Source organism: Oncorhynchus gorbuscha, linkage group LG01, assembly GCF_021184085.1.
Source record: "Oncorhynchus gorbuscha isolate QuinsamMale2020 ecotype Even-year linkage group LG01, OgorEven_v1.0, whole genome shotgun sequence".
NCBI classification, from domain to species: Eukaryota; Metazoa; Chordata; class Actinopteri; order Salmoniformes; family Salmonidae; genus Oncorhynchus; species Oncorhynchus gorbuscha.
Window position 1 is genome coordinate 93,434,435 of NC_060173.1, and position 13,051 is coordinate 93,447,485.

At 43.3% G+C, this 13,051-nt stretch overlaps 1 protein-coding gene across 3 annotated transcripts in view; it reads right to left on the minus strand.

Annotated features, from left to right (window-relative positions):
- Positions 1-9,380, minus strand: part of LOC124046237 (M-phase phosphoprotein 8-like) — a 44,004-nt gene extending 34,624 nt beyond the window's left edge. For all 3 annotated transcript variants that reach the window (XR_006840983.1, XM_046366397.1, XM_046366385.1), the window contains exons 1-4: positions 9,087-9,380; positions 2,191-2,352; positions 280-1,263; positions 43-130 (exon numbers count right to left, since the gene is read on the minus strand). Coding sequence is in view for 2 of the 3 variants with exons in the window: in XM_046366397.1 (XP_046222353.1) it covers positions 43-130; positions 280-1,263; positions 2,191-2,352; positions 9,087-9,176 (1,324 nt within the window). In the remaining variant the exon portion in view is untranslated. The remainder of the gene's footprint in view (positions 1-42; positions 131-279; positions 1,264-2,190; positions 2,353-9,086) is intronic.
- Between the last annotated feature and the right edge of the window lie 3,671 nt (positions 9,381-13,051).

A 13,051-nucleotide genomic window follows, 5' to 3' on the forward strand; every position in this document is an offset into this window, starting at 1 on the left:
AATCGGTCGACCGCTACAATGGAACCTCGTAACTCTTCTTACCGTCTTTATGTTTGGTCTTGTCTGGTTCTGGCTTCCGAGCAGGTGACTCCTTTGTCGGCTTGGTCCTTTTCTCAACTTTCCCTATGAGCTGAAATTTTTACAGAAATATATTTAAGACTTTACTTGAGGCAGCTTAAGATGTGCTGAAAGCCTAACAGTGAGGGCCTTGCTGCTGGCTATACCACCAGCGTTGATTTACTAACCTCACTACATGTAGTGCAAAGCTGCTTGGTTTACCTTCAGTGGTTTAGTGTTCTCTGCAGGGGTGGGCTGGTGGACCATCTGTTTGCGGGGAACGCGGTCCTTGGCCTCACAGTTCAGCAGGAACTTCTCAAACAGGTTAGTGGAGGTGGCTGGTTCCTTATCCCCGCCCACTTCCTCTTTAGACTCCTCCTCTCGGGCCTTGCTGGTGCTGGCCCCTGCACCAGAGGAGGACGAGGGGATTTTTGGTGGTGCAGAAGTTGCCTCCTGGCTTTTGCCCTTGGCCTTCTTGTGGACGTGGGCTGGGGTGTCGCTGGAGTCAGAGGTTGGTGTGGGCTCATCCCGGCTCTGGCTCTTGAAGGAGGCGAGGCTCTTGAGTTTTGCAAGGCCGCTTGTGGAGAGTGTGGGCGAAGTAGTTTCCGGCTTCTTGCCTTTCCTGTCCTGAAGGAAGTCCTTGATGCCCTGCAGCCTCAGGTCTGACTTTCCCTTCTTAATCTTGGGCTTGTCATCATTGCGAGACTTTTCAGTTGGTGTGGTATCATCCGTCTGGGACTCAGATGGCCCCTCGCTAAGCTCCTCTTCCAGGGGGGCGGTGGACTCATCTTCAGTGGACTCCAGATCACCCCTTTGATCCTTCTTTGTCTTTTTCTTCTTCCCTTCCTCCATGTTATGTTTTTTCCTATGCTTTCCTCCTTCCTTGGACTTGTCCTTCCTGTGCTTCTTTGAGGGCACGGGGGCTTCTTCCTCATCAGATTCAACAAATCTCTTCTTGGAGTCTGACATCTTGGTATTGCGGCCCGGGGTCGGGGGAGGGGAAAGCTCCTCTTCATCAGACTCTGGTGCCGGACGAGGCCTGAAGTCCTCCTTGCGCTTGTCTTTCTTCTTTTTCCTCTTCTCCTTCGAGGGAAGTGCCTCTTCTTGGGGCTTCTTCTTTTTCTTTTTCTTGACAGGCAGGTCTGTGGGCTTGTCTTTATCACTGTCAGAGTCGGCATCGAACACGTCACTCTTCATGGGCAGCTTCTACAGAGAAGAGAGGACATTCACATCAGCCATAGAAAGTGATATCAGTTACTCAAATGTATACTGAACAAAAATATAAACGCAACATGCAACAATTTCAACGATTTTACTGAGTTACAGCCAATTAAAATACATTCATTAGGCCCTAATATATGGATTTCACATGACTGGGCAGGGGCGTAGCCATGGTTGGGCCTGGTAGGGCATAGGCCCACCCACTGGGGAGCCAGGCCCAGCCAATCAGAATGAGTTTTTCCCCACAAAAAGGCTTTACTAGAGACAGAAATACTCCTCAGTTTCATTAACTGTCCGGACAGCTGGTCTCAGACGATCCAACAGGTCCTGGGCTGACGTGGTTACAAGTGGTCGGTTGGCCGGTTGGACGTACTACCAAATTCTCTAAAACGACATTAGGCATCTTACGGTAGAGAAATGAACAGTAGATTCTCTGGCAAAAGCTCTGGTGGACATTCCTACAGTCAGCATGCCAATTGAACACTCCCTCGAAACTTGAGACATCTGTGGCATTGTGTTGTGTGACAAAACTGCACATTTGAGAGTGGTCTCATTACACAAGGTGCACCTGTGTAATGAGCATGCTGTTTAATCAGCTTCTTGGTATGCCACACCTGTCAGGTGGAAGGATTATCTTGGCAAAGGAGAAATGCTCACTAACAGGGAAACAAATTGGTGCACAAAATTGGAGAGAAATAATATTTTAATGCATCTGAAAAATGTTTGGGATCTTATTTCAGCTCAGGAAACACGGGCCAACACTTTACATTTATAAACAACACTTTGCGTTTATATTTTTGTCAGTGTAGTTAGTGTAACAGTCAGTCAGAAAAATCTAAAACATTCCATCCCAGCAATTAGACTCACCAAGCCTTTCTTATGGTGGCTATGATCCTCTTGGATAAGACTTACCATGCCCTTCTTAGCATCTTGGTCTTTCTTGACCTTAGCCTCTGCCAGAGCCCTCTTGTAGCCCAGCAGCACCTCCCTGCAATCCTCCAGGTGGGCCTCAGGCTCCCAGGTGTCATCGTCAGATGAGTAGTTCTTCCAGCGAACGCGGTACAGGACCTCCCCCTAAAGACAAGGACAAATACATGTGGGTGAGAGCACTATGATAATGCTTGCTGGAAATGTTTTCATTGCAGAAAATGAAGAGTGACTGACTGTTAGGGTTTGGCGATATAGCAAATTCATTTGGATTTATGTATTTACGTGATATTCCAAAACGTCTGTATCGCAAAAAACACTGTGTGAGCATTTACAGTTGAAATCGGAAGCTTACATACACCTTTACCAAATAAATTTAAACTCATTTTTCACAATTCCTGACATTTAATCCTAGTAAAAATTCCCTGTCTTAGCTCAGTTAGGATCACCACTTTATTTTAAGAATGTGAAATGTCAGAATAATAGGAGAGAATGATTTATTTCAGCTTTGATTTCTTTCATCGCATTCCCAGTGGGTCAGAAGTTTACATGCACTCAATTAGTATTTGGTAGTATTGCCTTTAAATTGTTTTTACTTGGGTCAAAGTTTCAGGTAGCCTTCCACAAGCTTCCCACAATAAGTTGGGTGAATTTTGGCCCATTCCTCCTGACAGAGCTTGTGTAACCGAGTCAGGTTTGTAGGCCTCCTTGCTCGCACACGCTTTTTCAGTTCTGCCAACACATTTTCTATTGGATTGAGGTCAGGGCATTGTGATGGTCACTCCAATGCCATTTTGCCACAACTTTGGAAGTATGCTTGGGGTCATTGTCCAGTTAGAAGACACATTTGCAACCAAGCTTTAACTTCCTGACTGATGTCTTGAGATGTTGCTTCAATATATCCACATAACTTTCTTTCCTCGTGATGCTATCTATTTTGTGCAGTAAAGCACCCCACATCATGCTGCGACCCCTGTGCTTCACAGTTGGGATGGTGTTCTTCGGCTTGCAAGCCTCCCCCTTTTTCCCCCAAACATAATGATGGTCATTATGGCCAAACAGTTCTATTTTTGTTTCATCAGACCAGAGGACATTTCTCCAAAAAGTACAATCTTTGTCGCATGTGCAGTTGCAAACCATAGTCTGGCTTGTTTATGGCGGTTTTGGAGCAGTGGCTTCTTCCTTGCTTCCTTTCAGGTTATGTCAATGTAGGACTCGTTTTACTGTGGATATAGATACTTTTGTACCCTTTTCCTACAGCATCTTCACAAGGTCCTTTGCTGTTCTTCCGGGATTGATTTGGACTTTTCGCACCAAAGTACGTTCATCTCTAGGAGACAGAATGAGTCTCCTTCCTGAGCGGTATGACGGCTGCGTGGTCCCATGGTGTTTATACTCACTATTGCTTGTAGAGATGAACTTGGTACCTTCAGGCATTTGGAAATTGCTCCCAAGGATGAACCAGACTTGTGGAGGTCTACAGTTTTCTTCCTGAGGTCTTGGCTGATTTCTTTTGATTTTCCCATGATGTCAAGCAAAGAGGCAATGAGTTTGAAGGTTGGAGGTGTTACCCACAGGTAACACCCCCAATTGACTCACATTATGTTAATTAGCTTATCAGAAGCTTCTAACGCCATGGCATAATTTTCTGGAATTTTCCAAGCTGTTTAAAGGTACAGTCAACTCAGTGTATGTAAACTTCTGACCCACTGGAATTGGGATACAGTGAATTATAAGTGAAATAATCTGTCTGTAAACAATTGTTGGAAAAATTACTTGTGTCATGAACAAAGTAGATGTCCTAACCGACTTCCCAAAACTATAGTTTGTTAATTAACAAGAAATTTGTGGAGCGGTTGAAAAACGAGTTTTAAATTACTCCAACCTAAGTGTATGTAAACTTAACTGTATGTCCGCTTCTTCTCGTGTTGTATTTTTGATCTCGTCTCCTTCGCTCCTTCTGTGCTGTGTGCACCTACGATTTATACCAAAGATCTGTATATAATGACAACATGCTCATGTCTCCGCTCTAACAACGGGAGTCATTGTCCCAATGACTTGTGCTTATTTTGGACAGATTTTGGCAGGAGTGAAACAGTCATCCTCTCTGTTTGCGCACACACACACACACACAAGAAGCCCGTCACAACAAATATGAGAGATCACTTCTTCCTCTCTGACAAGCGGTTTGGTCCAACAGAAACAGTCATATGGCCACTGAAACAGAGACATTATTTTACCATAATAGAGAAGTTACCCTTTTTATGTCTCAACTCTTCAATTTGCTCGCAGAGCAGATGTTACTAAAACAGGAGTATCAATGAACATTGATTCAGTTTGTCAGCTAGCAGAATTTTGGCCAAAGACTGTTATACTGGCTGTGTAGTCTTCTTTATAAATGTGAAATAAGCATAAAACAATTATATACAGAATGTTCATTCCATAATGCAATTAGCGGGAAAACATCATTGTCAAATAGGCACTGCACATGCAAGCAGTTTCATGTGAGAGATGAAAATATCCATTAAAAAATGAAAGAGGAGATCTAATACGCTACTTTGAAGCAAGGTAAGACATGCCTCATATGTATTTAAATGTTCAGGTTTCAAACAATTACGTACTTTTTCAAAATGCATACCGCCTCCAGCTCATTGCAAAGTGATGTGTGAGGTGCTGATGAAGCCTGTCTTCCGTTGCCATTTTATGCACTGTTCAAAACAACTGAGAACTCAGAAATCTCTGACTTCTGACTTCAGTGCTTTCAAGACAACTAACTGGGAACTGGGGAAAAAACGAGCTCCGAAAATCATTTTAAAACGGTCATCCAACTCGGAATTCCAACTCTGGACTCGTTCTAAAGCTTCGACTTTCCCAACTGAAGATCACTGACGTCATGATTTCACCTTGTATTTTACGAGTCCCCAGTTGTCTTGAAAGCATCACAAGATGCTGCGGCAGGAGCAGTTTTTTCACTCAAAGGCTCTGTATGCTGTGGACGTGTGATTAATAGGATAATTCACAAATACTGTACACAAACTGCAATTTAATTCCACTAAATTATGCAAATTAACCTAGACCGATAAGCGTTACCAGTCACACGTTTTTACATCGAATGGTATATCCATTAATTAATAGGTTAATTAAGCAATGAGGCATGAGGGAGTGTGGTATATGACCAATATAACACAGCTAAGGGCTGTTAATATACAAGATGCAAAGCGGAGTGCCTGGCTACAGCCCTTAGCCGTGGTATATTGGCCATATACCACTAACCCCCAAAATGCCTTATTGCTATTATAAGCTGGTTACTAACGTACTTAGAGCAGTAAAATAACATGTTTTGTCATATCTGTGGTATACGGTCTGATATACCACGGCTGTCAGCCAATCAGACATTCAGGACTCAAACCAGCCGTGGTATATTGGCCATATACCACACCTTCTCAGGCTTTATAGCTTAAATTCTATTGCAATGAGATTTTTTCTTTTTCTCCCAGACAATTGGCCAGAGACAATTTTATCGGCTTTTCTATTTATTTATTTTAATCGGATAAAAGCCGCCTATTACCAGCTAATGGGAACCCTGCGCCACACACACACTTTCACATATGCTGAGTGCAATGCAATCGGCTATAATTGGTGTCCAAAAATGCAAATTACTGATTGTTCTGAAAACTTAAAATCGGCCCTAATTAATCGGCAATTCCAATTAATCGGTCGACCACTACTGCCTACTCCGGCCTCCCCTAACCCGGATAACGCTGGAGCAGTTGTGCTCCGCCCTATGGGACTTACGATCACGGCCGGTTGTGATACAGCCAGGGATCGAACCAGGGTCTGCAGTGACGCCTCAAGCACTGAGATGCAGTGCCTTTGACTGCTGCGCCACTCGGGAGCCAAACATAAGGACAGTTATTCTAACATAGGCGATGTGTGGATTTCAAGCTTTGGGGAAATTTTTCACCATAAAAATCCAGTCTTATATAAGAGCCTACTATTCCTAATATGATGATTAGATAACCTAACTCAAGCACTGATGGCAAAAAGACTCTTCAATGTTGTGTGTAATGGCTTGGAGTAGGCCTAGGCTATAACAAATACAATATGACGTCCCTCTAACCTGATGGAGGATATTAATGCCCTCTTTATCATTGGGCACCGACACAATAATCCAGACAGTGAATATGCACACTCACCGGGGATATGGCCGATGTTCTCTGCTGGTGCTAATAAAATTCAATACTATTCGCTCAATTAAGTTGATTATTTTGATCATTAAAACACAGATTGGAGTCTTCATTGTCTTCTCTTTAAAGCAATAGCCATTTGTTTTCCAAACAGTTTTTCTGCGATTGTATATTTAAATATTGCAATATGCCTGGCTCTCCACTTTTCACTGACAGTCGCAACTCAACAATCATCTATACGGCATTTGCAGCACGCTCTGCCCAAACTGCGGGCCCTTCCGACTGTAGGCAATACGATTTAAAATAAAGCTAATAATCTTCTGTGACCAAATCATGATTTCTGGTGTAGTAGCTTATTTAAAAAATATATATTTCTGTATAAACAGGAGTAAGCTAATTAGGCTATATCATTTTGGCAATTTAATTAAATGTACATTAAGGAAAGCTTAGCTTCCCTTAGCCTTATGGACGTGCTGCCAATGTCTTCTAACATCTTCAAATTGCTCATCGAAATTCGGTAAGAATGACACGCGCCGCTGTATCCAAGTTGCATGTTCTGTTACGATGAATTACCATAAACTAAATGTGATTTGTCATTCTGAGAACCGTGGGTGCATGCCCTAATCAGGTTATGTAACCAATGCATATGGGTCCAGTACATTTCTTAAATTCAAACGCTGCCGGTCAAATGTCCGGCATCACATTTTCCTGCTACGTGTACATATTACCTCACCTTGTACCCCTGCATATAGACTCTGTACAGGTACTCCTTGTGTATTAACTTTGCATTGTTGGAAACGGACCCGTATGTTAGCATTGCACTGTTCGTCTACACCTACACCTGTTGTCTACAAAGCAAGTGACAAATACATTTGATTTGACCCATGCCTACTCATAGACCTCTCCGTCTGAGACAAACACACATTCAGTTGAAAGGCTGTGTCTAGCATTGTGGCACACAGCCAGTATTTTCAGTCCCCACCCTCCTATCCAGTGAACTGGGACAACAGAGAGCTCCAGTCAGAGGGAATAAGGGACAGGGGCTGCAGAGTTCTCTGAAAATTTGACAGACTTTGCTTGTTCGGATCATGTGAATAATGTATTCTGGTTCAAGTGCGGTACAAGTGTGACTGTAGCACAGTGCATGGCTGGTTATGATTATAAAGATAAATATATATTTTTTTTAAGAGTCAGGTTTCTCTCTCCCCACTCCATCTTCCTCAGAGGCTTTGTTTTCCTTTCTCCCTCTCTCATGCCTCAGCTCAAAAGCAGTTACATAAGAGGAACTGGCTGTGTGAGTAACACCAGACCTCCCCCTACACACACAGACCCCTCCTCCTCATCCAATATTGCCCTCCCCTCCAGAACTTTGCCTTTGCTGGGGCTGGGTATTTCACTGAATCGCTATTGAGCGACAATCACAAACACAAGCCTCAGACAAGCCTCTCTTTCTCCCGTTCTCTCTCCATTTCACACACACGCTTGTCTGCAGAGGAGCCTTCTGGTCCATCTTGTGTGGCAACACAGCAGCTCTCTTCTGTGGTGTCGTGCAGGATTCCCCAACTGGCCTGCGGATGGTTTTATTTGGCCCCCCAAGTTTTTAGAGAAAAAAAAATGTGTGTAATTTTTTTGTTGAACATAAGTTCAAGTATTCCCACGCATAATAAGAGACACGATGTGCTGGTATACAAATGTAAGAAAGGTAAGAAATTATTATGTTTTAGTCAAACATATCTGTTTGGGCTTCTTGTGGTCAATTTGCAGTCTACAAATGATTTGTGGTCGTTCTGTAGCTCAGTTGGTAGAGCATGGCGCTTGTAACGCCAGGGTAGTGGGTTCGATCCCCGGGACCACCCATACGTAGAATGTATGCACACATGACTGTAAGTCGCTTTGGATAAAAGCGTCTGCTAAATGGCATATATTATATTATATATTATTTGTAATTATGTTCCGGGCCCCCTGACCAATAAAAAAAAAACAGCCGGCGGCTGAATCTAGTTGATGATCCCTGGTGTACTGTATGTAGTACAGTTATCTCACCAGACTGAAATGTGGTTGCCATCATTATTGTAGAACACCGTCACCTGTTCATTATTTTCATAGGCGTGAAAAGGAACGGTCTGTACCATTGTATTATGTACCGTGGGGAAAGGAGCGTCATTGCTAATGTATTTAGTTAGCTCGAAGATAGAACATGTCTAGAGACAGTGTCGATATATATGGCCAACATAACAAAAACAAAGATGACAGCAGAAGATAGAATTCTGCAGCTGCGTACTAGACAGAGGTAGTTACGAGTTGGTTGTACACGCGTTAACACGGAGGGTTTGTTCTATTTGGCAAGTCTCTGCAAGTGGGACTGGCTGATGTCCAGTGGATGAAAGAATAACACCCGTCTGTCTGGCCAAGCTTTAATGTTCGTGCAAAGAGGGGGGCGTCGGATGCCTGGGCAAAGTTGTGCAGCCATTGACATTTCCTTTGCGGTTGGCTAGTTAGCTAACTGTTCATTTTATACATCAGTGAACTGTGCGTGGACATTTGAGCGTTTCTCTGCATTAGCTAGCCATATAACGGTATTTAGTTTAATACAAAACGGTTCCTAGTGTTTGTCATTGTCAAATTGTGTAGTTTGTTAGCTAGCAGCAACGTTCAGTTAGCTAAGTTAACAACAAGCTTGCTTTGTTACTGTACCTCCTCCGTTCGCATGTCAATAATCCTCTCCACTTCGTAAACATCTTCAACCTCGTCTTCGCTGTCTCCAGCCTCTGGCTTTTCCGCCATTTTATCGTAACAGGAATAAACAACAGTAATTATCTTATTATGCCTTCGCCGGTATTAAAGCCAAGCCCTGAGATAGCTAACTATCTACAGTACACGCTAGCAATTTTTATTAGCTTTGTTAGCCACAACAACTGTAGGTTAGGCTAGCTGGTTAACTAACATTAAAGAGCGGGGGGCTGATAGACTAGGCGGGCTGACTGAGTAGGCGGAGATACGTCTTCTTCGTGTAGTTGACTTCTTCGATGAGGCAGTTGGCATCCAATAAATGTTGTATTACCGCCACCTATTACACTGGAGTATACCTCCCTTTTACTACGCTTGAAAAATATATAATAATAATAATAATAATAATAATAATAATAATATATATAATGATTAAGAAAACAATACCCTACCATCTAACCCTACACTCACAAAAATCCCACCACCCTACTCTATTATTTATATATCTTACCTCAGGCCAACAACCTGAAAAGACAGTACACCACCAACCAACACACCCTGTACCTCTTCTTCTGTCAAGTCTCATACACCCAAATACCTCTCTGCAGCTACCACCACAACCTCAATGTTCTGCAACTTACATTCCATCCCTGCAGTACAGTTGATAACCATTGCTATAAACGGAACAACACATTCACCATACTGACGCCCCTCAGGGGTGCGTGCTTAGTCCCTTCCCATACTCCCTGTTTGCCCACGACTGCATAGCCGGGCACGACTCAAACACCCTAATTTAGTTCTCAGACAAAACGATGGTGGTAGGCCTGATCACAGACAACGATAAGACCTGGTACACACCTTTTCTATTTATATACTGTCGATAATGTCTATACACGCCATCATGTGTAGACCGGAGACCAGATGCTGCTGGAAGTGGTGTTGGAGGGCAAGTAGGAGGCACTCTTTCCTCTGGTCTAAAAAATATCCCAATGCCACAGGGCAGTGATTGGGGACACTGCCCTGTCTTGGGTGCCGTCTTTCGGATTGGACGTTAAATGGGTGTCCTGACTCTCTGAGGTCATTAAAGAACACATGGCACTTATATCGTAAGATTAGGGGTGTTAACCCCAGTGTCCTGGCTAAATTCCCAATCTGGCCCTCAAACCATCACGGGCACCTAATAATCCCCAGTTTACAATTGGCTCATTCATCCCCCTCCTCTCCCCTGTAACTATTCCCCAGGTCGTTGCTGTAAATGAGAATGTGTTCTCAGTCAACTTACCTGGTAAAATAACGGACAAATAAAATAAAAATCACATACATATACAGTATTTCTATATTTCCTAATTCCTTTCTTTACATTATTTGGATTTGTGTGTTTTGTTTTGTTAAGTATTACTGCACTGTTGGAGCTAGGAACATAAGCATTTCGCTACACCCGCAATAACATCTGCAAAATATGTGTACTCGACCAATAAAATTCCATTTGATTTAGATTTTTGATAGTACACATCTGCTGGAGCCAGACCCTATTGAACCCAACTCTCGCATGGCACTACTTAGTGGGCGCAGAGAGTGTGTAGTAGAACACACATGCCTCGCCCCACATGCCGCTGCCCAGTGTGCTGTCCACAGATAGACCTACTCCAAAAATGGGAAAAGGTACATGGGCTGGCAGACGTGATGATCAGCCGGTCATATCAAAGATGTTCAAGATCCAGAATTTTTTATTCCAAAGGTACTTTTACTTTAGAATACAACATTCTCATTAAATCAATCGATCATCAATAAATATGAGCATAACCTAGACCTATAACTGCTGGCAGCTATCACAGTGTTTTAAGACCTAATGTATTCTCATGATCAGATATTATACAGTAATGCTATTCATGATTGAACCCACTAGGTGGCATAACCAATATTTTGTTTCATGACATGCACCCTGCACCTGCACCTAAAAATAAGCAAGATGTGTGACACAGCCTGGAACTGGTCTTACACTCCTGTTCTTGTGTTTATGTGTCCACACTGTCTTCACGGGCCACTGATAATAACACCTGCCTTTTAACTATACTGGCCAACAGACTAGACCTACCAGACTTAGATTTGCCCGTTTCTATTCTTTATCACTCCTCATTGTGTATGGTACCAATATTCTGTCATACTTAAAAGCCATACGCCATTTTGATGGAAGATTATTTGCCAGTACCAGTGGTACCAGCATTCAGTAGCAGGTTTACACAACTTCCTCAACCTGTATAATTCATCTGACCAGTCAGACTGGGGCTGTCACGACTTCCGCTGAAGTCGGTCCCTCTCCTCGTTCGGGCTGCGTTCGGGGGTTGACGTCTCCGGTCTTCTAGCCATCGCCGCTCCACCTTTCATTTTCTATTTGTTTTGTGTTGTTTTCCCACACACCTGGTTCACATTCCTTCATCAGACTAAATGTATATTACCCTCTGTTTCCCCTATGTCTGTGTGTGGAATTGTTCTTTGTGTAGGGTGCTATGCTACAGGCTGGCTTGCGCTAGGTTTGTTTGTTTTGTTTATCCGGTTCATGTTACCATGGTTGTGCTTTGTGCTGCCTCGCCTGTGCCTTTGGGCCAGGGTGTACATTGAAGTTCTCCTGTTATCACCCATCTCTGCTCTCCTGCGCCTGACTTCCTGGCAACCAGTCACTCACCCCGTTACAGGGGCAGGTCACCTGTAAATCACCCATAACTGGTCTCAGCTGTACTGACATGGCAGGAGCAAAATAACAACCTGTTTTAATAAAGTGATTTAAACCGACTGTGGAAAATCACTCAGGGAATTTGTGACATCTGCTCACAGATTCAACAAAACCCCCAGACACTGAACCAACACACAGATCACAATCAAGTGATATTGTGATCGGATGGCCAGTGGGCTATGAGCTCGGAGTAGTGTGAAAAGCAACAGGGAATGTATAATTTGGTGGACAGAGAGAGTGCAAATGTATTCTGTTTACACTGACCATTAGGCTCAGACACTTCCGGTGACCCTATATCAGTGTGATTTCGAGCAAACACAAACTCTCAGGCTACACACCACTGGGAGGTGGAGAAGTCAAAGGCAGCCACTTCCTCATACCAGTAGTACTCTCCATATTTAGATGGATTAGAAAGATGCTCTGCTAATGATCTACATCGTACAATGGAAAATGACACAATATAGGCAGTGGGTTGGCAGTAAAAGAAAGGGATAAGTGTTTTAAGAAAAGGAGGTCCGTATGCCCATGTTTGTTCTTCTCTAAATCGAAACCAGTGAAGGATGCACTCCGGGATCCAACTTTATAATTTATTGCACAAATTGGATTTGTAACATATCACACAAATTGCAAAAATACTTCTTACTTCAAGATTAGGAGAGCCACTTCAATTAATCAATCAATCAAATGTATTTATAAAGCCCTTTTTACATCAGCAGATGTCACAAAGTGCTATACAGAAACCCAGCCTAAAACCCCAAACAGCAAGCATTGCAGATGTAGAAGCACCGTGGCTAGGAAAAACTCCCTAGAAAGGCAGGAACTGTCACCACCTGATCTGTTTCACCCATCTTGTGCTTGTCTCCACCGCCCACCAGGTGTCTCCCTTTTCCCCCATTATGCCATGTGTATTTATACCTGCGTTTTCTGTTTGTCTGTTGCCAGTTCGTTTTGTATGGTCAGGTCGTCACCAGCGTGATTCCTGGTTTTCCATGCTCTCTAGTTTTTTTTAATAGCTTTTCCGGTTCTATCTCTTCTGCCTGCCATTCTGTACCTGCCTGATTCTGATCTGGTTTATGAACTTCTGTCTGCCCTGAGCCTGTCTGCCGTCCAGTACCTATTGGACTCTGATCTGGTTACGAACCTCTGCCTGCCCTTTGCCTGCTCCCCGTGTTATAATACATTATCTGAGAACTGAACCATC